Below are 25,303 nucleotides of genomic sequence, written 5' to 3'. Positions count from 1 at the left end.
ATGGAGTACAAACGCGCATAAAACACCTGTGAAGAAGACACACATATTTTTAAGCTAAAGAACCAACCTAAAGTTCCACATCACGGCGTCTAAGTTGCTCTGTACTGGCTTCCAATGAGAGGGCCGTTCTACCTACTCAATTTCTATGCTTGTAAAAGCTCTAGCGCAACACCACACAGTCGTGTCGTTCCTTTCTGTACGCGTGCCGGTAGGGTTAGCCTGTGTCCACTCTAAGGGAAAACAACCGGGGAAGATGCCATCAAAGATTCTTTTTGAAAACGAAGACATCGGAATGGAAGGTGAAATGGACATTAGTGCGGGCAGTACGACACCCAAAGTAAGTAAAATGGAACACAAATAGCTGGTTGTTAACGCTCGTTAAATAATCGAAACTGTACTATAGCCGCTGGCTAGCGCCGCCATACTGCATGCTAGCTAGTTACATTCTACATCCGCGTGGTAGCTAACGTTATATAATGTCGTCATATTGTTGAAATTATATTGCCATTATGCTAGAGGTAAGTTTTACGGGAAAATACAAGTAACGTTAGAGGTTTAAACAACTGCCAGTCTTTGTAGAAAGTAGCTAGCCATCACCACATGGCATGTTCATTGCTACTAGCGCGTAGCCTCGTGCCCATGACACGTGGTCAGCTGATCCGCAAAACAGAAGGATCAACTTGCCACCATGTACTCTTCTTCGATGAGGTTTAACGGCGGTTGGCATCCAATATGTTGCATTACCGCCACCTACTAGACTGGAGTATAACTCCATTTTACTTGGCTTGAAAAATAAACAAATGCCCTACCATCAAACACTACGCTCTCATAATAACAAATGTAATTAAAATAACACCACCCTACTCCGTTATTTAAATCTATTTAGTCCTACCTCATGCCAACAACCTGAAATTATGTAACAACACTCCTTAACACACCCTGTAACTTATATATCCTAACATCACTTTGTCTTTGTCGGGCAAAGACTCAGCATCAAAACTCAAAAGAACAGACCATGACTTCCTGCTCTCTCTGCTTCGCACCAAATGAGGAGCATCACAAACACCGGGAATCTTCCCCTTCAGTTGGTCAACTTTAACATTTACTGCTACCACAGTAATCACTCCTTTCAATGGCGCCCTTTTCTTGAGCGCAAAACAATTCACATTTCTTGCCCCCATTTGTTTAACACTGAGAGCCTTCTCCCTCTGACCAGCAGAAACAAACAATTATCACAAGACCACTTCTGGTTACCCTCACAATCTCATAGTACCCAACTCTGTTTTCACCCACCCTGAAAGCACAAGTGGATCAGCCAAAAGGCAAAGGTCCACTTTTTCCAAAAACGTCACTCCTACTGTTAGACTCATCTTTATCCTGACCCTCGGTGCAAGCCTCAGGCTCTGAGAACTTCACCACACCTACCACCTCCAATACTTCGCCCTCATTCACTTCCAGTTCTCCTCCTGTCTTCAGCTCATTCAGCTTATACTTTCTTACCATTCTTCTTTAACAAACCATCCCTTTTTCTGCAATTTTTAACTGACTCAAACTCACCCTCTTGCTCCCTCTCTCTTTTAGACCTCCCCTGCCTCTTTTTCCCGTCATTCCTTCTCTGTATTCCAATTATATGTCTCCTTATGATAATACTGCACTTCCCCTGACATATATCTTGTTCTTGCTTTCTCAAGGGATGCCATATAACCAACCGGCTGTCACAATCTCTGTACAATCAACATGAACCCCTCGGGATGTAGCGCTCAACAATGCATCCCACTTATTTTTATTTATTTAACCAAGTAGGCTACTTGAGAACAAGTTCTCATTTACAACTGCGACCTGGAGACCTATAAAGCAGCTGCTTCCGTAGTGAGCAATGATTGACTTCGGCACCTGAAACACTGGATTAGTGACGTTTTCAGAGCTGCATGGTAAAACCCGGCCTCTTGAGCTGCACTGTATTTACTGTAGCCCCTGTAGCCTACTGACCTCCGTTCGCACAGGCAGGAACCCTGACTCTCTGCGAGCCCACCATGTACTCGGGTACAGTCATAGCCTATCAATTTGTGCCACGTACAGCACTTGATGGATGACGTTGCTCGACCTGTCTCCATTCTAACTTGCTGATCAGCAACAATTTATCAATACAATTTTTTTTTAACCCTTTATTTAACTAGGCAAGTCAGTTAAGAACAAATTCTTATTTATAATGACGGCTTACCACGGCCAAACCCGGACGACGCTGGGCCAATTATGCGCCGCCCTGTAGGACTCCCAATCACGGCCGGTTGTGATACAGCCTGGAATCGAACCAGGGTCTGTAGTGGCGCCTCTAGCACTGAGATGCAGTGCCGTAGACCGCTGTGCCACTCGGGTGCCAAATGTATCCATCTGTCTTTCTACTAAGTTCTAGTTCACTCTTATAGAAGAAATATAGCTATACATTGATATAGCTTGCAACTGTTCTGTCCCCTTCAACTTAATGTCTGGTGCCCTGTGCTAATGTCTGGTGCCCTGTGTTTGGTTGGTAGAAAATAAAGGAGAAGAAGACCAAGGAGGGAAAGAAAATCAAGAAACAGAAAACGGTTGTTGAAGAGGAACCTGACTGTGAACCTCCTGCTCCCAAGAAGAAGAAGAAGAAGAAGAAGGAAAAGGAGGACGCAACTAACGGGGGCGCAGAAGTTGATGTTAACGGCAACGCACAAGATGATGTTAACGGCAACGCACAAGAATCACCTTTGAAGGACAACACATTTCATTCCAATGAGGAGTCTGCAGACAATGACAAAGCAACCGAGGTTACTTATATTATATATTGTTTTGATAAAACATGTCGACACTCAGTACTGCATTACAACAGATTGGATTTGTTTTGACATCTGTTTATCAAATACACATTGTTTATTTGAGCTAGTCTTCAGATGGGAATTAATATAATCATTTCATAATCAGACCTTTTGAAACTAGCTAGGTCAACAGAATAAATGTTAATCAGTAATCAACATGGCAAGGCATCTTTTTACCATTTCCCATTCTGCCATTACCAACAGAAGAAGAAAAAGAAGAAGAAAAAGGAAAAAAAGACAGAAGAAAAAGTCATCGTCAACGGAGTGTTTCCTGAGACTCCCAAGCTGATTGCACAAACTAATGGGCATACCGCGGCGACAACTCCAGCACAATCAAGCGAGGACTCCGAAAGTGGAGTAGAAACCGTGAGTCTTTCCAGGGATGTTCTTATTCTTCAGTGAAGTGGTTTGTGGGAAAATCATTTAAAGGACTTTAAGAACATTGTCAGTCTGTTGATTTTTCTATTTTCATGCGTTTAGGAGACACCAGAACAGAAAGAGGGAGCCTTCTCTAACTTCAGAATCTCCCCCAACACCATTAAACTACTTGAAGGTATTTTTTTCTTATTTGTCTATTTTCATTCAACTAAAATGCTTTTTCAGTTGAGTTACCCATCTTTAAACGTGCAGTCTGTTATTTGATATTTGGGCTGCCTACATTTTAATTGTCTCTTTTCCCTCTAGCAAGAGGAATATCTTACCTCTTTGACATCCAAACACAAACCTTCAATTCTGTGTACGAGGGAAAGGATGTGATTGGCCAGGCAAGAACAGGCACTGGGAAAACTTTAGCTTTTGCCATTCCGCTGATCGAGAAACTCCAAAATGACCCAGATGACAAGAAGAGGGGCAGAGCCCCAAAGGTAGGTCTGCTGCAGATACTGCCATCAGATATTCAGCATGTGCTGTTAGTGCTAAGATATTGTCAATTAGCTACATAATGTAGTCTTGGAGAGCATGTATAATCTTTTGACCGAAATACTTAATGTTTGTTTTTTTCTCCATCATTAACCGTGTCCACTTCTATAGATTTTGTGCCTTGCTCCAACCAGAGAATTGGCTATTCAAGTATCCAAGGATTTCAAGGACATGACAAAGAAACTGTCTGTTACATGTTTCTATGGTGGGAGCTCCTACAACCCCCAACGTGAGTTCCATTCCCATTTCTTACTTTTTCAATTTAACATCCTCTAGTTGTGCACAATTTGGCTTGATTGCAAAGTGCCTGTTATTTATTTGTGAAAAGTGACGCTATAAATTGCATATACGGTTAAGTTGATCATATTTGTGGTAAATCATTTTGAACTGTTTTCTCTCAGTTGATGCGATCCGCAGTGGCATCGATATCCTAGTGGGAACTCCAGGTCGTATCAAGGACCATCTACAGAATAACAAACTGGACCTGTCTCAATTGAAGCACGTTGTATTAGATGAAGTGGACCAAATGCTTGATATGGGCTTTGCAGAACAGGTGGAGGAGATACTGTCTGCGTCTTACCAAAAAGGTAATGAGACATTTTCATATGGGATTGATTGATTTAGGCCATATACTGTAGATTTGCCTTGGGTTGGATGGGAGGCCAAAATAGTGTGTCTTAACATTTAGTACGGAATAAATGCACAGAACTGATCCAAGGTTTATTTGTGGGCAGACTCTGAGACCAACCCCCAGACCCTGCTCTTCTCTGCCACATGCCCATCATGGGTGTATGATGTGGCAAAGAGGTACATGAGGCCAACCTATGAGCATGTGGACCTCATTGGCAAAAAGACCCAGAAAACTGCCACCACAGTAGAGGTAAGAAAGAAAGAAAGAAAGAAAACTACCTATCCTTTCAGCAAGTGATGGTTCATTTTGATTGACAATGGTTTCCTTTTTGTTTTTTAAATCTCACACTTCAGATTAATTCAGATGACATTTTTTCATATTTGAAATTGTACATTTTAGAAACCAAATGTATAATTTATTAATACTTCTGTAGAGGAGCATGAAGCCATCTGGTTGCTATTAATGTGGTTTTTTCAGGTGATGAAAATGTCATAATAGTGTCATGGTTCTTAAGAAATGCACAACAAGTTTCTTAAACATCATACTTGCTGAACCAGTTTCTTCTGACTTAAGCTACTTTTAACTCATATTTTTGTATCCTCATACTATTGTAGTTTCTACTTGGCTGTAATCCAGCGATAAAGATCAAGTGTGTCTTACCTGGAAGCACTCTAGTGATCAAAAACACCATTATTTTAGGCACTTCCGCTGCTGACATACAAACCAGTTAACATATAGCATAGCTATTTAGCAGCTTTACCCATATTTAGCCCGTCCCATTTATAATAATTACACATGCGATTTAGCAGATGCTTTTATCGAAAGCGACTTATGCATGCATACATTTGACATTTTCTGTTCATGTCAAACTGGTAAAAGACCACGCAATACTGATTTTTAGCTGTCATTTCAAAATGTTTCTCATTTTGTAATGTGTGGTTCACTCAGGCCTACTAAACATAGTTGTTTTCACAGTGATCAACACTTTGTTAAATGTCCTCTCCGTCTCTTCCTCCCCACCCAGCACCTTGCTATAGCGTGTCACTGGTCCCAGAGGGCTGCAGTCATTGGGGATGTGGTGCAGGTTTACAGCGGGAGCCACGGCCGCACCATCGTTTTCTGTGAGACCAAGAAAGATGCCAACGAGCTGTCAATGAACGCCTCCATAAAGCAGGTACCAGAAACCTGCTGTAGCTTTGTTGATTGTTAGTTTTAATTTTGCTCCACTGTGCACACTGAATTAGTGAGGTAGGACATTGATACAAGGATCAACCTGGAAGGTTTGACATGACGGACGTAAATGACATTGAAAGTCAAGTGCGGTAGTTGACTATTTCTAATGGGTTCATCGGCTTATTCATTCTCGGGTCTGATTGTGTTCAATGTTGCAGAGTTCCCAGTCACTTCATGGGGACATTCCTCAGAAGCAGAGGGAGATCACACTGAAGGGCTTCAGAAGTGGCACCTTCGAGGTCTTAGTGGCCACCAACGTTGCTGCCCGCGGGTTGGACATCCCAGAGGTAGACCTGGTCGTGCAGTGCTCACCCCCAAAGGTAGATGAATACTGTGATAACACCATGTTATATGCTCTTATACATGTGTAGTAACACTGTAATTGATCTAGCAACAACAACAAGGTATTAACGTGAACGCTTCGTTGTCCCTCTACCAGGATGTGGAGTCCTACATTCACCGGTCAGGTCGAACTGGTCGGGCTGGCAGGACTGGCGTCTGCATCTGTTTCTACCAACGCAAAGAAGAAGACCAGCTCCGATATGTAGAGGAGAAAGCATGCATTACATTTAAGCGGGTTGGAGTGCCCACTGCCAATGACATCATCAAATCGTCCAGTAAAGACGCAGTGAGGTTTTTAGACTCTGTGCCTCCCCAAGCCATTGAGTATTTCCGCGTGTCTGCTACCAAACTGATTGAGGAGCGTGGGGCCGTGGAGGCCCTGTCTGCCGCCCTGGCACACATATCAGGAGCCACTGCCTTGGAGCAGAGGTCCCTCCTCAACTCTGACACTGTGAGTGTTTAGACCCTGTTAGCTCAGTCTACATGTTGCAATTGAATAATGAAGGACATGTCAACATGTGTAAATGCCCATAATGGTTTAAAATGCACCTTGAAAGGTTCGAACTTGTATTTAATGTTTGTTATTCAATCCATCCAGGGCTACACCACAATGACAATGAACAGCTCCCAGGAGCTGCAAAACATTGGCTGTGCCTGGCGTGGTCTGAAGGAGCAGCTGGGAGAGGAGATTGACAACATGATCCGGGGGATGACCTTCCTCAAGGGCAAAATGGTACATTTGTCATTCATTGTGCCTCCGGTCAGAAGGGGAAGGGTGATGTCTCTGTTTTCACCTTTGAAATAAAACCATCCTCCTTCACTCTTTTACTATAATAGCAATACTATTGAGGCTCTGTAATTTACTTGCCTGATGTTAAACAAAAATTTGATCAGTGAGCTTTGTTTTTTGCTCTGCAGGGAGTCTGTTTTGATGTTCCGGCTGACAAGGTAAAGGAGTACCAGGTAAGTCGAGAGCAGATACTTTTCCTCTCAGCTGTGACAAATGGACACATGTAAAAGGCTTGGTTTAATGTTATTCAAAGCTGAGAAGAGCAATTATCCAAGACCATTTCTCAAACTGCATTTTCATTGTGGGCATTTTAGAGTATTTCCCCAGCCTTACTGTCAAGCTCTGCCAGAGTGATGCTACTGCCTCAAATTTCACAACACAAGCAATCCATCACTTTTTTTTGTTAAAAACAAAGGCTTCATTAATTAACACCACTATAGATCATGTGGTTAGTAACAGAGTCCCTATTGTCCTTGCGGTGATCACTCCAATTGTCTTCTCAGGATGCCTGGCAGGACGGTAGACGTTGGCAGCTGTCAATCGCCACAGAGCTTCCTGAGCTGGAGGAGAAACCGCGCATGGGTGGTGACCGTGGATATGGACGTTCCTTCGGAGGACAGGGAGGTGACCGTGGATATGGACGTTCCTTCGGAGGACAGGGAGGTGGCCGTGGCTTCAGAAACGGAGGAGGCGGAGGCGGCAACTGGAGAGGTGGAGGCAGTCATAAACGCAGCTTCAGCAGTGCGTTTGATTATTAACCACTGACTTCCCATTCGCTGGACTGTTGACATAGCTGTCTGTCTGTTTCCTGGTTTTTACTGGTGTTTGGTGGACTGACTGTTACCAGCGCGAAATTCTGCAAAATATGTATGACCTGATTTGCAATTATGCATTCAACTATCTGTACTTGGAATAAGCCCATTCATTAGAATGAGATGTTTTCATTAAAGGTGGTCTGAGGAAATAAAAATCTAGATCTTTTTTCACGTACTCTGTTTTTTATCCCCCCCAAAATTCTTCCTTGGACAGTACCAGTCAAACGTTTGGAAACACCTACTCATTCCAGGGGTTTTCTTTATTACTATTTTCTACATTGTAGAATAATATTGAAGACATCAAAACTATGAAATAACACACATGGAATCATGTAGTAACCAAAAAAGTGTTAAACAAATCAAAATACACTGCTCAAAAAAATAAAGGGAACACTTAAACAACACAATGTAACTCCAAGTCAATCACACTTCTGTGAAATCAAACTGTCCACTTAGGAAGCAACACTGATTGACAATAAATTTCACATACTGTTGTGCAAATGGAATAGACAAAAGGTGGAAATTATAGGCAATTAGCAAGACACCCCCAATAAAGGAGTGATTCTGCAGGTGGTGACCACAGACCACTTCTCAGTTCCTATGCTTCCTGGCTGATGTTTTGGTCACTTTTGAATGCTGGCGGTGCTTTCACTCTAGTGGTAGCATGAGACGGAGTCTACAACCCACACAAGTGGCTCAGGTAGTCCAGCTCATCCAGGATGGCACATCAATGCGAGCTGTGGCAAGAAGGTTTGCTGTGTCTGTCAGCGTAGTGTCCAGAGCATGGAGGCGCTACCAGGAGACAGGCCAGTACATCAGGAGACGTGGAGGAGGCCGTAGGAGGGCAACAACCCAGCAGCAGGACCGCTACCTCCGCCTTTGTGCAAGGAGGAGCACTGCCAGAGCCCTGCAAAATGACCTCCAGCAGGCCACAAATGTGCATGTGTCTGCTCAAACGGTCAGAAACAGACTCCATGAGGGTGGTATGAGGGCCCGGCGTCCACAGGTGGGGGTTGTGCTTACAGCCCAGCACCGTGCAGGACGTTTGGCATTTGCCAGAGAACACTAAGATTGGCAAATTCGCCACTGGCGCCCCGTGCTCTTCACAGATGAAAGCAGGTTCACACTGAGCACATGTGACAGACGTGACAGAGTCTGGAGACGCCGTGGAGAACGTTCTGCTGCCTGCAACATCCTCCAGCATGACCGGTTTGGCGGTGGGTCAGTCATGGTGTGGGGTGGCGTTTCTTTGTGGGGCCGCACAGCCCTCCATGTACTCGCCAGAGGTAGCCTGACTGCCATTAGGTACCGAGATGAGATCCTCAGAGCCCTTGTAAGACCATATGCTGACACATGCACATTTGTGGCCTGCTGGAGGTCATTTTGCAGGGCTCTGGCAGTGCTCCTCCTTGCACAAAGGCGGAGGTAGCGGTCCTGCTGCTGGGTTGTTGTCTTCCTACGGCCTCCTCCACGTCTCCTGATGTACTGGCCAGTCTCCTGGTAGCGCCTCCATGCTCTGGACACTACGCTGACAGACACAGCAAACCTTCTTGCCACAGCTCGCATTGATGTGCCATCCTGGATGAGCTGGACTTCCTGAGCCACTTGTGTGGGTTGTAGACTCCGTCTCATGCTACCACTAGAGTGAGAGCACCACCAGCATTCAAAAGTGACCAAAACATCAGCCAGGAAGCATAGGAACTGAGAAGTGGTCTGTGGTCACCACCTGCAGAATCACTCCTTTATTGGGGGTGTCTTGCTAATTGCCTATAATTTCCACCTTTTGTCTATTCCATTTGCACAACAGTATGTGAAATTTATTGTCAATCAGTGTTGCTTCCTAAGTGGACAGTTTGATTTCACAGAAGTGTGATTGACTTTGAGTTACATTGTGTTGTTTAAGTGTTCCCTTTATTTTTTTGAGCAGTGTATATTTCATCTTTGAGATTCTTCGAAGTAGCCACCCTTTGCCTTGATGACAGCTTTGCACACTATTGGCATTCTCTCAACCAGTTTCATGAGGAATGCTTTTCCAACAGTCTTGGGAGTTGCCACATATGCTGAGCACTTGTTGATGTTTTTCCTTCACTCTGTGGTCCAACTCATCCTAAACCATCTCAATCTTAAAGGGCATTTCCTGAGATGCTATGCTAAAATTCTCAATTTAGTTCAATAAAAAGCAAACATTTAAAAGAACTCAGTAATTCTAATCTGAACAAGTAGACTGTAATGTGATGGTGTAGAACTTAATAGTTTTTAATGTGCTGTATGTGTGCTCAGTCCCTTGGTCGCCGTCTTGCAGTCCATCAGAATACAGAATTTTAGAGATCTTGTGCCAGCATGGCTTGGAATGTGGTATATCCTCCTTTTTCAGGGATTTTAGCTTGGCATTCTGTTCGATGCATGTTGCTCCTGCTCGTCTTATAGAAATGGTATTTGCTGTGCACTGTATGTGTAGCAGTCAGTCTCCATGGGATACCCCAAGTAATCCATATTCTCACCTGTAGAGTGGAGGATAAACGTATTAAAAAGGATTTATCACCCAAAATGTGAACCATATCTGTGAGGAAACGACTTGAAAGTTGTCCGCTTGAGGAATGAAGATAGTTTATTGCCAAGTGCCTTACTTACAGTAACTGTCCACCCAGGAGGTGTCTGCTGCCCTCCAGCTTCTGTTGTCATTAGACTGGCTCCAGTGCTCCAAGTGTTTTAGGTGATCAACTATCTGCAGGAGCACATATCACTGTTTTGAAGTTGTAGTTGCATGGAATGTTATAATGTATGTTCATATTATACATAGTAACGAGCTTACACAAATCCCCTCTGAAATCATAGAAACTGCTAGTTTACCTTGAATACAGCCTCTGCTTGCTCATTAGCATCAGAGTTTTCTGTATTGGTACAAATAAGACCAGGCAAAATGTTATCTTTTATAGAAAAAAATACTTAAAACTACTTTTGTTTGAATATTGACACTAGCTTTATAAAGTACCTTCAGAAAGTATTCATACCCCTTGACTTATTCCACATTTTGTTTTAAAGCCTGAATACACATAATACCCCATAATGACAAAGTTAAAGTTTTTGTACATTTATTGAAAATGGAATACAAAAATATCTAATTTAACATAAGTATTCACACCCCTGAGTTAATACATGTTAGAATCACCTTTGGCAGTGATTACAACTGTGATTCTTTCTGGGTAAGTCTAAAAGCTTTGCATACCTGGATTGTACAATATTTGCACATTCTTTTTTTAAATTATTCAAGCTCTGTCGTGTTTGTTGTTGATCATTGTTAGACAGCCATTTTCAAGTCTTGTCATATATTTTCAAGATGATTTTAAGTCAAAACTGTAACTAGGCCACACGGGAACATTCAATGTCGTTTTGGTAAGCAACTTCAGTGTATATTTGGCCTTGTGTTTTACGATATTGTCCTGCTGAAAGTTTAATTTGTCTCCCAGTGTCTGTTGGAAGCAGACTGAACCAGGTTTTCCTCTAGGATTTTGCCTCTACTTAGCTCTATTCTGTTTCTTTTTATCCTAAAAAACTCCCTAGTCCTTCCCGATGACAAGCATACCATGACGCAGCCACCACCATGCTTGAAAATATGAAGAGTGGTACTCAGTGATGTGTTGTTGGATATCCCCCCAAACAACACTTTTTATTCAGGACATAGTTAATTTCTCTAACTGTTTTAAAGTCACCATTGGCCTTATGTTGAAATCCTTGAGCGGTTTCCTTCCTCTCTAACAACTGAGTTAGGAAGGACGCCTGTATATTTCTGGTGACTGGGTGTGTTGATAAACCATCCAAAGTGTAATAACTTCACCATGCTCCAAAGGATATTCAATGTCTGCTTTTTTTATACATTTTTTACCCATCTACCAATAGGTGCCCTTCTTTGCGAGGCATTGGAATACCTCCCTGGTCTTTGTGAAATTCACTGCTCGATTGGGCGTCCTTACAGATAATTGTATGTGTGGGGTACAGAGATGAGGTCGTCATTTAAAAAACAAGTTAAACACTATTATTGCACACAGTGAGTCCGTGTAAATTTTTAAGCACATATTTACGCCTGAACTTATTTAGGCTTGCTATAACAAAGGGGTTGAATATATTGACTCAAGACAGCTTTCCATTTTTTATTAATTTGTAAAAATGTGTAAAACATTATGGGGTATTGTGTGCAGGCCAGTGACACAACATCTCAATATAATCCAATTCAAATTCAGGCTGTAACAACAAAATGTGGAAAAAGTCAAGGGATTGTGAATATTTTCTAGAAGGCAAATTGGCGTTTATTGTCATGAGTCTTGCTCTGTAGGCAGAACTGAGCGATTTCTGCTAGATGGGCCAACTGCAAAGTCAAAATTGGCTGTATTGTAAAAATTCATGAAAACAAAAAAATAGCTTTTTGGTCTTAATTTAAGGTTAGGGTTAGCAGTGTGGTTAGGGTAAAGGGTGTGGTTAGGTTTGAAATCAGATTTTATAACTGGCTGTGCCAGCTAGTTCCCAACGTGTAGTACATGAGTCATGTCAATAAATGCCAACCTGCATATGCAGCTCTTACTATATGCTTCAGGTGTGAAGGAAGACTGGTGAGAGTAGGGCTGTTCTGGTGATCTTTCCTCTTTGTTGTTGTTGGGAGGGTATTTGTCCTCGACATGAAACATAGCAGGGTTGTGACTGGTCTGTCCACCTCTGTACTTCAGGAAAACCTCTATGGAAACGGGGACGGGCTGATGCTTAAACACTAGTTTGAGTTGATATCAAGAGAACCCCAAATGCACTAATCAACACGCCATAAGAGAATGCAGGACGGTGACTTTCTGCCAATACCCTATATAGTGAGTTGTCCCTACCTTCAAACCCATCCAGTGGAGCACAAGAGCGTGCCTCATTTTCTGAGAGGGAGATCGGACTATGTTTTATATCAACTTCTGACTTCTGTGGTCCTAGACAGGAACAAAGAAAGGGACAGGAAACAACACATTATGACTTATTATTATCAGTGAACTATATTCCATCACTGAGATGTATACTCTTGATCATTTAAATCAACTTAATATGATAAACAACCCGTGTTGTGGAGCAGTGAACTACATGTAGTTCGGTGGAGGCAGCTGTGGGGAGAATGACTCATAATAATATCTGGAACGGGAACGGCGCAAGTGGAATGGCATTTAATGCATGGAAATCATGTGTTTGGTGTATCTGATACCATTCCACATATTCCGCTCCAGCCATTACCATGACCCCATCCCCTATTAAGTTGCCACCAACCTCCTGTGATGTAGTTTAACTAGTAGTTGAACTACATTTTGCAGTAGCTTGGTGGAAGTTGAACTAAAGTCTAATCTAGGTAGTGTTTTCAGTAGGTAACTACTTGTTTTGGTGATCGTCAGCACCAACGATGTTAGGATGAAACAGTCAGAGGTCACCAAGCGCAACATAGCTTCAGCATGTAAATCAGCTAGAAAGATGTGTCGGCATAGAGTAATTGTCTCTGGCCCCTTCCCAGTTAGGGGGAGTGATGAGCTCTACAGCAGAGTCTCACAACTCAATCGCTGGTTGAAAACTGTTTTCTGCCCCTCCCAAAAGATAGAATTTGTAGATAATTGGCCCTCTTTCTGGGACTCACCCACAGACAGGACCAAGCCTGGCCTGTTGAGGAGTGACGGACTCCATCCTAGCTGGAGGTGTGCTCTCATTTTATCTACCAACATAGACAGGGCTCTAACTCCCCTAGCTCCACAATGAAATAGGGTGCAGGCCAGGCAGCAGGCTTTTAGCCAGCATGCCTGCTTAGTGGAGTCTGCCACTAGCACAGTCAGTGTAGTTAGCTCAGCTATCCCCATTGAGACCATGTCTGTGCCTCGACCTAGGTTGGGCAAAACTAAACATGGCGGTGTTCGCTTTAGCAATCTCACTAGAATAAAGACCTCCTCCATTCCTGTCATTATTGAAAGAGATCGTGATACCTCACATCTCAAAATAGGGCTACTTAATGTTAGATCCCTCACTTCAAAGGCAGTTATAGTCAATGAACTAATCACTGATCCTAATCTTGATGTGATTGGCCTGACTGAAACATGGCTTAAGCCTGATGAATTTACTGTGTTAAATGAGGCCTCACCTCCTGGTTACACTAGTGACCATATCCCCTGTGCATCCCGCAAAGGCGGAGGTGTTGCTAACATTTACGATAGCAAATTTCAATTTACACCAAAAAAAACTATGTTTTCGTCTTTTGAGCTTCTAGTCATGAAATCTATGCAGCCTACTCAATAACTTTTTATAGCTACTGTTTACAGGCCTGCTGGGCCATATACAGCGTTCCTCACTGAGTTCGCTGAATCCCTATCGGACCTTGTAGTCATAGCAGATAATATTCTAATTTTTGGTGACTTTAATATTCACATGGAGAAGTCCACAGACCCACTCCAAAAGGCTTTCGGAGCCATCATCGACTCAGTGGGTTTTGTCCAACATGTCTCCGGACCTACTCACTGCCACAATCATACTCTGGACCTAGTTTTGTCCCATGGAATAAATGTTGTAGATCTTATTGTTTTTCCTCATAATCCTGGACTATCGGACCACCATTTTATTACGTTTGCAATCACAACAAATAATCTGCTCATCAAAAGTCGTGCTATAAATTCTCAGACAACCCAAAGATTCCTTGATGCTCTTCCAGACTCCCTCTGCCTACCCAAGGACGTCAGAGGACAAAAATCAGTTAACCACCTAACTGAGGAACTCAATTTAACCTTGCGCAATACCCTAGATGCAGTTGCACCCATAAAAACTAAAAACATTTGTCATAAGAAACTAGCTCCCTGGTATACAGAAAATACCCGAGCTCTGAAGCAAGCTTCCAGAAAATTGGAATGGAAATGGCGCCACACCAAACTGGAAGTCTTCCGACTAGCTTGGAAAGACAGTACCGTGCAGTATCGAAGAGCCCTCACTGCTGTTCGATCATCCTACTTTTCCAACTTAATTGAGGAAAATAAGAACAATCAAAATGTATTTTTGATACTGTCGCAAAGCTAACTAAAAAGCAGCATTCACCAAGTGAGGATGGCTTTCACTTCAGCAGTAATAAATTCATGAACTTCTTTGAGGAAAAGATCATGATCATTAGAAAGCAAATTACGGACTCCTCTTTAAATCTGCGTATTCCTCCAAAGCTCAGCTGTCCTGAGTTTGCACAACTCTGCCAGGACCTAGGATCAAGAGAGACACTTAAGTGTTTTAGTACTATATCTCTTGACACAATGATGAAAATAATCATGGCCTCTAAACCTTCAAGCTACATACTGGATCCTATTCCAACTAAACTACTGAAAGAGCTGCTTCATGTGCTTGGCCTTCCTATGTTGAACATAATAAACAGCTCTCTATCCACCGGATGTGTACCAAACTCACAAAAAGTGGCAGTAATAAAGCCTCTCTTGAAAAAGCCAAACCTTGACCCAGAAAATAGAAAAAACTATCGGCCTATATCGAATCTTCCATTCCTCTCAAAAAAATTTGAAAAAAATTCTGCCTTCAGGAAGGCAGCAACTCACTGCCTTCCTGAAGACAAACAATGTATACGAAATGCTTCAGTCTGGTTTTAGACCCCATCATAGCACTGAGACTGCACTTGTGAAGGTGGTAAATGACCTTTTAATGGCGTCAGACCGAGGCTCTGCATCTGTCCTCGTGCTACTAGACCTTAGTGCTGCCTTTGACACCATCGATCACCACATTCTTTTGGAGAGATTGGAAACCCAAATTGGTCTACACGGACAAGTTCTGGCCTGGTTTAGATCTTATCTGTCGGAAAGATATCAGTTTGTCTCTGTGAATGTTTTGTCCTCTGACAAATCAACTGTACATTTCGGTGTTCCTCAAGGTTCCGTTTTAGGACCACTATTGTTTTCACTATATATTTTACCTCTTGGGGATGTCATTCGAAAACATAATGTTAACTTTCACTGCTATGCAGATGACACAGAGCTGTACATTTCAATGAAACATGGTGAAGCCCCAAAATTGCCCTCGCTAGAAGCCTGTGTTTCAGACATAAGGAAGTGGATGGCTGAAAACGTTATACTTTTAAACTCGGACAAAACAGAGATGCTTGTTCTAGGTCCCAAGAAACAAAGAGATCTTCTGTTGAATCTGACAATTAATCTTGATGGTTGTAAAGTCGTCTCAAATAAAACTGTGAAGGACCTCAGCGTTACTCTGGACCCTGATCTCTCTTTTGACGAACATATCAAGACTGTTTCAAGGACAGCTTTTTTCCATCTACGTAACATTGCAAAAATCAGAAATTTTCTGTCCAAAAATGATGCAGAAAAATTAATCCATGCTTTTGTTACTTCTAGGTTAGACTACTGCAATGCTCTACTTTCCGGCTACCCGGATAAAGCACTAAATAAACTTCAGTTAGTGCTAAATACGGCTGCTAGAATCCTGACTAGAACCAAAAAATGTGATCATATTACTCCAGTGCTAGCTTCCCTACACTGGCTTCCTGTTAAGGCAAGGGCTGATTTCAAGGTTTTACTGTTAACCTACAAAGCGTTACATGGGCTTGCTCCTACCTATCTTTCCGAGTTGGTCCTGCCGTACATACCTACACGTACGCTACGGTCACTCTCACCATGTGAGAGACGCAGACTCGGTCTCAACCTTTAAGTCTTTACTGAAGACTTATCTCTTCAGTAGGTCATACGATTGAGTGTAGTCTGGCCCAGGAGTGTGAAGGTGAACGGAAAGGCTCTGGAGCAACGAACCGCCCTTGCTGTCTCTGCCTGGCCGGTTCCCCTCTCTCCACTGGGATTCTCTGCCTCTAACCCTATTACAGGGGCTGAGTCACTGGCTTACTGGTGCTCTTTCATGCCGTCCCTAGGAGGGGTGCGTCACTTGAGTGGGTTGAGTCACTGACGTGATCTTCCTGTCTGGGTTGGCGCCCCCCCTTGGTTTGTGCCGTGGCGGAGATCTTTGTGGGCTATACTCGGCCTTGTCTCAGGATTGTAAGTTTGTGGTTGAAGATATCCCTCTAGTGGTGCGGGGGCTGTGCTTTGGCAAAGTGGGTGGGGTTATATCCTTCCTGTTTGGCCCTGTCCGGGGGTATCATCGGATGGGGCCACAGTGTCTCCTGACCCGTCCTGTCTCAGCCTCCAGTATTTATGCTGCAGTAGTTTATGTGTCGGGGGGCTAGGGTCAGTTTGTTATATCTGGAGTACTTCTCCTGTCTTATCCGGTGTCCTGTGTGAATTTAAGTATGCTCTCTCTAATTCTCTCCTTCTCTCTTTCTTTCTCTCTCTCGGCGGACCTGAGCCCTAGGACCATGCGTCAGGACTACCGGGCATGATGACTCCTTGCTGTCCCCAGTCCACCTGGCCTTGCTGCTGTTCCAGTTTCAACTGTTCTGCCTGCGGCTATGGAACCCTGACCTGTTCACTGTGATTACTATAATTTGACCATGCTGGTCATTTATGAACATTTGAACATCTTGGCCATGTTCTGTTATAATCTCCACCCGGCACAGCCAGAAGAGGACTGGCCACCCCTCATAGCCTGGTTCCTCTCTAGGTTTCTTGCTAGGTTTTGGCCTTTCTAGGGAGTTTTTCCTAGCCACCATGCTTCTACACCTGCATTGTTTGCTGTTTGGGGTTTTAGGCTGGGTTTCTGTACAGCACTTTGATATATCAGCTGATGTAAGAAGGGCTATTCAAATAAATACATTTGAATTTTGCCATGTAGCCGTGCAGCTAACTACCGGAACTGCACACAACTTCTTTTGCAAAAATAAAATATGGGTGAAGTAGGCACGAATTTCATCAGACCTGCCTAATTCTCACTTGAAACATTGTTTTGGGGTTAATAAGCTGAATTAAACATGCTGTTAACCTATGACCGCAAACTGATCTGTTCTTGCATTTTGTAGTCTGTGACATATCCGATTTACATATGATAATTTTTCACGAAGTAGTTTGGATGTAGTGAACTACTTTTTCAAAGTAACTTGAGTAAACTTTTTTAAGTGTAGCTTTAGTGTAGTTTAACTTCTTCCAGTGTGAAGTTATTGGTAGCTTAGTAAACTATATTTTCAGAGTAACTTTCCCAACATTGTAAACAACTTAAAGCATGCATTCTAAAGCTACTCACCTTTTCTTCGTTCGGTACGTTTAACAACAGGCAGCATCATGTAAACCCTGGAGGCATTACTGCCCTTCTTGATGCTCTTGCCCTGTAGCTCTTTCACATCGGGTAGAGTGTTCAGGGCACATCGGAAGTTGGCTTTCCATGTCTTAGGATCAGGCTTGTCTATCCCAGGTTTGTATCTGCCTTGAAACGAAGGGATACAATTAGTTCATCAAAGCAAACCTGTGAACTGTGTCGTTTTACATACAAGCAAGGATGAGGAAGTAGTGTTTTACTTGAGTTTATTTAGTAAATATTTTTGAACTGCATTGTTGGTTAAGGGGTTGTAAGTATGTGGTAAGGTGTGTTACTTGTTGTATTCAGCGCATGTGACAAATTAAATTTGATTTATCCCAAAGGTTCCGAGTACTGACTACTGCACGCTCAAATTGGTCAATTTGTTGCCCTTGTCTGTACAGAAAAAAATAGTAACAATTGATAAAACTATCCATATCCACAACAATTTAATTGCATTTGACCATCCATCTGAACAGTGTTGGGTAGTAGTGAACTACATGTAGTTCAACTAGTAATTGAACTACATTTTGCAGTAGCTGGGTGGTAGTTGAACTGAATTCTAACCTATGTAGTATTTTCAGTAGTTAGTTATATTCTCGCCATGTAGCGGTGTAGCTAACTACTGGAACTACACAGTACTTTTTTCTGCAAAAATAAAATAAAATATGGGTGAAGTAGGCAAGAATTTCCTTTCTTTTTCAGCATCAGGACCGCCTAATTCTCACTTAAAACATAGTATTTTGTGTTGAATTGGCTAAATTAAACATTCTGTTAACGTATGACCCCAAAGTAATTTGCTCTTGCAATTTGTAATCTGTGACATTTCAGTTTACATATGATAATTTTTCACAAAGTAGTTTGGATGTAGTGAACTACTTTTTCTAAGTAACTTCAGTAAACTATTTTTCTTAAGGGTAGCTTTAGTGTAGCTTAACTTCTTCCAGTGTGAAGTTATTGGTAGCTTGGTAAACTATATTTTCAGAGTAGCGTCACAAAAATGTGGTTTGGCTTGTGTGACAACAGTGTTTCCAGGCAAATAGCTTATCAAGGCTTCCCAAGAATCTCTGCTTGAATGACAATGCATCAAAACACTGCTGTTTGGAAATGCTCCAGGTGCTATGGCCATTGAACATGGAAGATGAGAAAAAAGTTAAATCCACAAGGGTCATGCATAGCCGAAGGAAGTAGGGGTGCTGAGGGTGCTGCAGAACCCCCTGAAAGTTCATAATAAAAAATACAAAGATATTATCTTTTGAAAAAAATATTGTTTACCAAAAGTAGTGCACTCTGCCATTACTAGTCCTGTATTAGCGGACCGCTGTAGCCATCTGTAGCGCTGGCAAAAAAATTATCATATTGCAACAACACAAACTGATAAATGTACTGCTGTTATTCTAACTCGCTTTAGAGATGGAACATGTGGGACTTGGGAATACAGTTGAAGTCAGAAGTTTACATACACCTTAGCCAAATGCATTTAAACTCAGTTTTTCACAATTCCTGAAATGTAATCCTAGTAAAAATTCCCTGTTTTAGGTCAGTTAGGATCACCACTTTATTTTAAGAATGTGAAATGTCAGAATAATAGTAGAGAGAATGATTTATTTCCACTTTATTTATTTCACCACATTCCCAGTGAGTCAGAAGTTTACATACACTCAATTCGTATTTGGTAGCATTGCCTATAAATTGTTTAACTTGGGTCAAACGTTTCAGGTAGCCTTCCACAAGCTTCCCACAATAAGTTGGGTGAATTTTGTCCCATTCCTCCTGACAAAGCTGGTGTAACTGAGTCAGGTTTGTAGGCCCCCTTGCTCGCACACACTTTTTCAGTTCTGCCCACAAATCTTCTATAGGATTGAGGTCAGGGCTTTGTGATGGTCATTCCAATACCTTGACTTTGTTTTCCTTAAGCCATTTTGCCACAACTTTGGAAGTATGCTTGGGGTCATTGTCCATTTAGAAGACCCATTTGCTACCAAGCTTTAACTTCCTGACTGATGTCTTGAGACGTTGCTTCAATATATCCACATAATTTTCATCCCTCATGATGCCATCTCTTTTGTGAAGTACACCTGTCCCTCCTGCAGCAAAGCACCCCCACAACATGATGCTGCCACACCTGTGCTTCACGGTTGGGATGGTGTTCTTCGACTTGCAAGCATCCCCCTGTTTCCTCCAAACATAACAATGGTCATTATGGCCAAACAGTTCTATTTTTGTTTCATCAGACCAGATGACAATTCTCCACATTTCTTTGGCCCCATGTGCAGTTTCAAACCGTAGCCTGGCTTTTTTATGGCGGTTTTGGAGCAGTGGCTTCTTCCTTGCTGAGCGGCCTTTCAGGTTATGTCGATATAGGACTCGTTTTACTGTGGATATAGATACTTTTGTACCTGTTTCCTCCAGCATCTTCACAAGGTCATTTGCTGTTGTTCTGGGATTAATTTGCACTTTTCGGATCCAAAGTACGTTCATCTCTAGGAGACAGAACGCGTCTCCTTCCTGAGTGGTATGACGGCTGCATGGTCCCATGGTGTTTATACTTGCATACTATTGTTTGTACAGATGAATGTGGTACCTTCAGGCGTTTGGAATTTGCTCCCAAGGATGAACCAGACTTGTGGAGGTCTAAAAAAAAAAAAAAAATCTGAAGTCTTGGCTTATTTCTTTTGATTTTACCACGATGTCAAACAAAGAGGCACTGAGTTTGAAGGTAGGCCTTGAAATACATCCACAGGTACACCTCCAATTGACTCAAATTATGTCAATTAGCCTATCCGAAGCTTCTAAAGCCATGACATAATTATCTGGAATTTTCCAAACTGTTTAAAGGCACAGTCAACTTAGTGTATGTAAACTTCTGACCCGCTGAAATTGTGATACAGTGAATTATAGGTGAAATAATCTGTCTGTAAATAATTGTTGGAAAAATGTATTGTGTCATGCACAAAGTAGATGTCCTAACCGACTTGCCAAAACTATAGTTTGTTAAACAAGAAATGTGTGGAGTGGTTGAAAAACAAGTTTTAATGACTCCAACCTAAGCGTATGTAAACTTTCGACTTCAACTGTACATAATACCTTCATGCCTTGATGGAAGATAGCTTTGCATTGTGTAATCAGAGAGCTTTGAACATTGGTGTCTGGACTTGCTTCTTACCTGTGTGCATTGCCCAGTTTCGGAACAAAGTGGCGTCCTTGTCTATATTCCAACCATGTCGAGCCGCATGCTTCCAAGGAATCTGGAAAACTTGAGCTGTCTAAAGTTCAAAGCAGAGTAGTCAAAATGGTTTACCGTTCACCTTTTCCCATCTGAACTGTGACAAAAGCAGTATATTCTCAAAAGAACGATGCGATACCCCCATTAGAGAGTGGAATTAACTTCTAATGGCTATGATCAAAATGATGTTTCACTTGAGATCTGATGTCTTTGACACAGGTTGTTGGTGGCACCTTAATTGGGGAGGAAGGGCTCGTGGTAATGGCTGGAGCGGAATAGCTGGAATGGTATGAAATACATTAAACACATGGTTTCCATGTGTTCAATGCAATTCCATTTGCACCGTTCCAGCAATTATTATGAGCCGTCCTCCCCTCAGCAGCCTCCACTGATCTGTGGGGATGGATTTAAACATTTTCTGGTGGGAGCAGTCTTACACGATATCTAACATAATCAATGTTTGTGGCCTAAAAGCTTTTATTTATCAAACTTTAGACCTAAATCCATACAGAGAGTACAATACAGTATGCATACTGAGTACAGTGTAGCCATACTATAAATATATAAGAACAAAAGTATTGACAATCTGGATTATGAAAATATTATTGTAAAATGATTGAAAACATGTGGAACAATATCTCACCTCATCAAGCCAGGTGACACCTGGGTATTTCCCTGACTGTATCTGCTTCTCAAGCCAGGGTCGCAGTCTTAGACGACCTTGTTGCATCTTCTAATGACCCTAGGGTTGCAGTCTGCCTTAGCTCACACCTGACAAATTACACTGCACAAAATGGATGTGTACCTTGTTCAACTACATCAACGTATTGTCCGGGGGGGATTCAGAATTCAGAACTGTGCTTGATTAGTGAGTGTGTGTGATTAGAAAATGAGATGTGAAATTACCCTACATTGTCAGGCGAATGTCAGAAAGATTATAACAAATAGTAATAAATACAGCAGGACATATTTTTTTCTTAAATGATCCCACTCAACTATTTACACAACTGACTCAATTCCGCAATCACCACACTGTTTCGATTTAGAATATGCCTGAATTAGTCCAACTAGAATGCTTTTCAGACATTAAACAGACATTGCTTAATGAGTGGTGTCTATGTTTTGTGATAGCTGTCATCACATATTTGATTATCATTTATCACTCTGCTGTTTAGAAGAATCTTGATAATAGCTACTTCACTTACCAGTGCATGGAATCCTCAAACCTCCTGTGTGCTCGCACTGACAGGTTTACTTAAACCACAGGTGCCCACATTGACAGTTGGCCAGGTTTCCTTAGAAGTACGTAGGAATTTCAAGGGAACTCTACCTTCACTCAGCACCCTTTAAGGCCCCTCCTCCAACTACACAACATACAGAAATGTGACACCCACACACCAAAGAACAAGTTTGTAACGACTTGCAGCATGACATATTTGTCTGAAAGTACTGGTCAGTGGTCAAGTACTGGTCAGTGTTCAAATACTGGTCAGTGGCCAAGATGTGGACCAACAAAGCTTAATTTGAGCATTTCCTTAAAGATAGTTTGAGTACCGCCATAGTCACTTTAACTCTGCCTACATGTACACTACCGGTCACAAGTTTAAGAACACCTACTCATTCAAGGGTTTTTCTTTATTTTTACTATTTTCTACATTGTAGAATTAAAGGTGGTCTGAGGAAATAAAATTCTAGGTCTTCTTTTTTCACGTACTCTGTTTTTAATCCCCCAAAAATTCTTCCTTGGACAGTACCAGTCAAACGTTTGGAAACACCTACTCATTCCAGGGTTTTTCTTTATTACTATTTTCTACATTGTAGAATAATATCGAAGACATCAAAACTATGAAACAACACATATGGAATCATGTAGTAACCAAAAAAGTGTTAAACAAATCAAAATATATTTTATATTTGTGATTCTTCAAATAGCGACCCTTTGCCTTGATGACAGCTTTGCACATGCTTGGCATTCTCTCAACCAGCTTCATGAGGTAGTCACCTGGAATGCATTTCAATTAATAGGTGTGCCTTGTTAAAAGTGAATTTGTGTAATTTCTTTCCATCTTAATGCGTTTAAGCCAATCAGTTGTGTTGTGACAGGTTAGGGGGGGGGGGGGGGGGGGTATACAGAAGATAGCCCTATTTGGTAAAAGACCAATGTCCATATTATGGCAAGAACAGCTCAAATAAGCAAAGAGAAACAACAGTCCATCATTACTTTAAGACATGAAGGTCAGTCAATACGGAACATTTCATGGACTTTGAAAGTTTCTTCAAGTGCAGTTGCAAAAACCATTAAGCACTATGATGAAACTGACTCTCACGAGGACCGCCACAGGAATGGAAGACCCAGAGTTACCTCTGCTGCAGAGGATACGTTCATTAGAGTTACCAGCCTCAGAAATTGCAGCTCAAATAAATGCTTCACAGAGTTAAAGTAACAGGCATCTCAACATCAACTGTTCAGAGGAGACTGTGTGAATCGGGCCTTCATGGTCGAATTGCTGCAAAGAAACAACTACTAAAGGACACCAATAATAAGAAGAGACTTGCTTGGGCCAAGAAACATGAGCAATGTACATTAGACCGGTGGAAATTTGTCCTTTGGTCTGGAGTCCAAATAGGAGATTTTTGTGAGACGCGGTGTGGGTGAACGGATGATCTCCGCATGTGTATTTTCCACCGTGAAGCATGGAGGAGTTGTTATGGTGTCGGGGTGCTTTGCTGGTGACACTGTCAGTGATTTATTTTGAATTCAAGGCACACTTAACCCAAATGGCTACCAGAGCATTCTGCAGCAATACGCCATGGTTTGGGCTTAGTGGGACTATCATTTGTTTTTCAACAGGACAATGACCTAACACACCTCCAGGCTGTGTAAGGGCTATTTTACCAAGAAGCGGAGTGATGGAGTGCTGCATCAGGTGACCTGGCCTCCATAATACCCCGACCTCAAACAAATTGAGATGGTTTGGGATGAGTGGGACCGCAGAGTGAAGGAAAAGCAAGTGCTCAGCATGTGAGAACTCCTTCAAGATTGTTGGAAAAGCATTCCAGGTGAAGCTGTTTTTTTTACATTTATTTAACTAGGTAAGTCAGTTAAGAACAAATTCTTATTTTCAATGACAGCCTAGGAACAGTGTGTGAACTGCTTTGGTCAGAGCAACAGATTTTTAGCTTGTTAACTCAGGGATTTGATCTTGCAACCTTTCAGTTACTAGTCCAACGCTCTAACCACTAGGCTACCTGCTGCCCCAGCCAAGAGTATGCAAAGCTGTCATCAAGGCAAAGGGTAGCTATTTGAAGAATCTCAAATATAAAATATATTTTGATTTGTTTAACACTTTTTTGGTTACTACATGATTCCATATGTGTTATTTCATAGTTTTGATGTCTTCACTATTATTCTACAATGTAGAAAATAGTAAAAATAAAGAAAAACCCTTGAATGAGTAGGTGTTCTGTAACTTTTGACCGGTAGTGTACATATTACCTCAATAATTTTTTTATTTTTTATTTCACCTTTATTTAACCAGGTAGGCTAGTTGAGAACAAGTTCTCATTTGCAACTGCAACCTGGCCAAGATAAAGCATAGCAGTGTGAACAGACAACAACACAGAGTTGCACATGGAGTTAACACTGCTGGTGCCCCCGCACATTGATTCTGTACAAGTACCCCCTGTATATAGCCTCGCTATTGTTATTTTACTGTTGCTCTTTAATTATTTATTACTTTATTTTTTATATTTTACCCATCTATATTTTACTTAAGACTTATTTTTCTTAGAACTGCATTGCTGGTTAAGGGCTTGTAAGTAAGCATTTCACTGTAAAGTCTACACCTGTTGTTTACGGCGCATGTGACAAATACCATTTGATTTGAATTGCATTGAGAAGATAAAAAAAAACATTTTGAGATATAATTTCAGGAAATATCTCCCATGAATGTTGCGTGATAAATATGAATGGATAGTGTGCTATGATATTGAGTCACACTTTATTTGGATAGTCCCATATAGAGGAATTACAGATCAACCGTGCCACGCGACACATCTCCTTCGCATTGAGTTAATAAGGCTGTTTGTTGATTGTGGCCTGTGGAATGTTGTCCCACTCCTCTTCAATAGCTGTGCAAAGTTGCTGGATATTGGAACATACTGTGTTACACGTCAATCCAAAGCATCCCAAACATGCATGGGGCCGTGCATTATCATGCTGAAACAAGAGGTGATGGTGGCGGGTGAATGGCACAATAATGGGCCTCAGGA

The 25,303-nt window shown here is 41.9% G+C and overlaps 2 protein-coding genes across 2 annotated transcripts; one reads left to right on the top strand and one right to left on the bottom strand.

The window, feature by feature from the left end:
* The first annotated feature begins 170 nt into the window (after window positions 1-170).
* Window positions 171-7,741, top strand: LOC120029527 (nucleolar RNA helicase 2-like). The gene is made up of 14 exons (XM_038974789.1): window positions 171-337; window positions 2,532-2,798; window positions 3,051-3,212; window positions 3,327-3,399; window positions 3,531-3,709; window positions 3,876-3,993; window positions 4,166-4,351; window positions 4,499-4,644; window positions 5,420-5,569; window positions 5,787-5,948; window positions 6,068-6,421; window positions 6,569-6,703; window positions 6,889-6,933; window positions 7,264-7,741. Exons 1-14 carry the CDS (start codon window positions 254-256, stop codon window positions 7,516-7,518), a joined length of 2,316 nt encoding a protein of 771 aa, XP_038830717.1. The 5' UTR covers window positions 171-253; the 3' UTR covers window positions 7,519-7,741.
* A 2,255-nt stretch (window positions 7,742-9,996) lies between these two features.
* On the bottom strand, window positions 9,997-24,895 carry LOC120029383 (interferon regulatory factor 1-like). The gene is made up of 10 exons (XM_038974607.1): window positions 24,878-24,895; window positions 21,675-21,761; window positions 20,972-21,071; window positions 17,755-17,934; window positions 15,645-15,673; window positions 12,527-12,536; window positions 12,152-12,301; window positions 10,426-10,466; window positions 10,207-10,300; window positions 9,997-10,076 (listed from the first exon to the last, which is right to left on the bottom strand). Exons 1-10 carry the CDS (start codon window positions 24,893-24,895, stop codon window positions 9,997-9,999), a joined length of 789 nt encoding a protein of 262 aa, XP_038830535.1.
* Between the last annotated feature and the right edge of the window lie 408 nt (window positions 24,896-25,303).

The sequence above is a fragment of the Salvelinus namaycush genome, chromosome 35 (assembly GCF_016432855.1).
Source record: "Salvelinus namaycush isolate Seneca chromosome 35, SaNama_1.0, whole genome shotgun sequence".
NCBI lineage: Eukaryota > Metazoa > Chordata > Actinopteri > Salmoniformes > Salmonidae > Salvelinus > Salvelinus namaycush.
The sequence above is the reverse complement of the archived record's forward strand: the minus strand, read 5'-3'. Positions and strand labels throughout refer to the sequence as shown.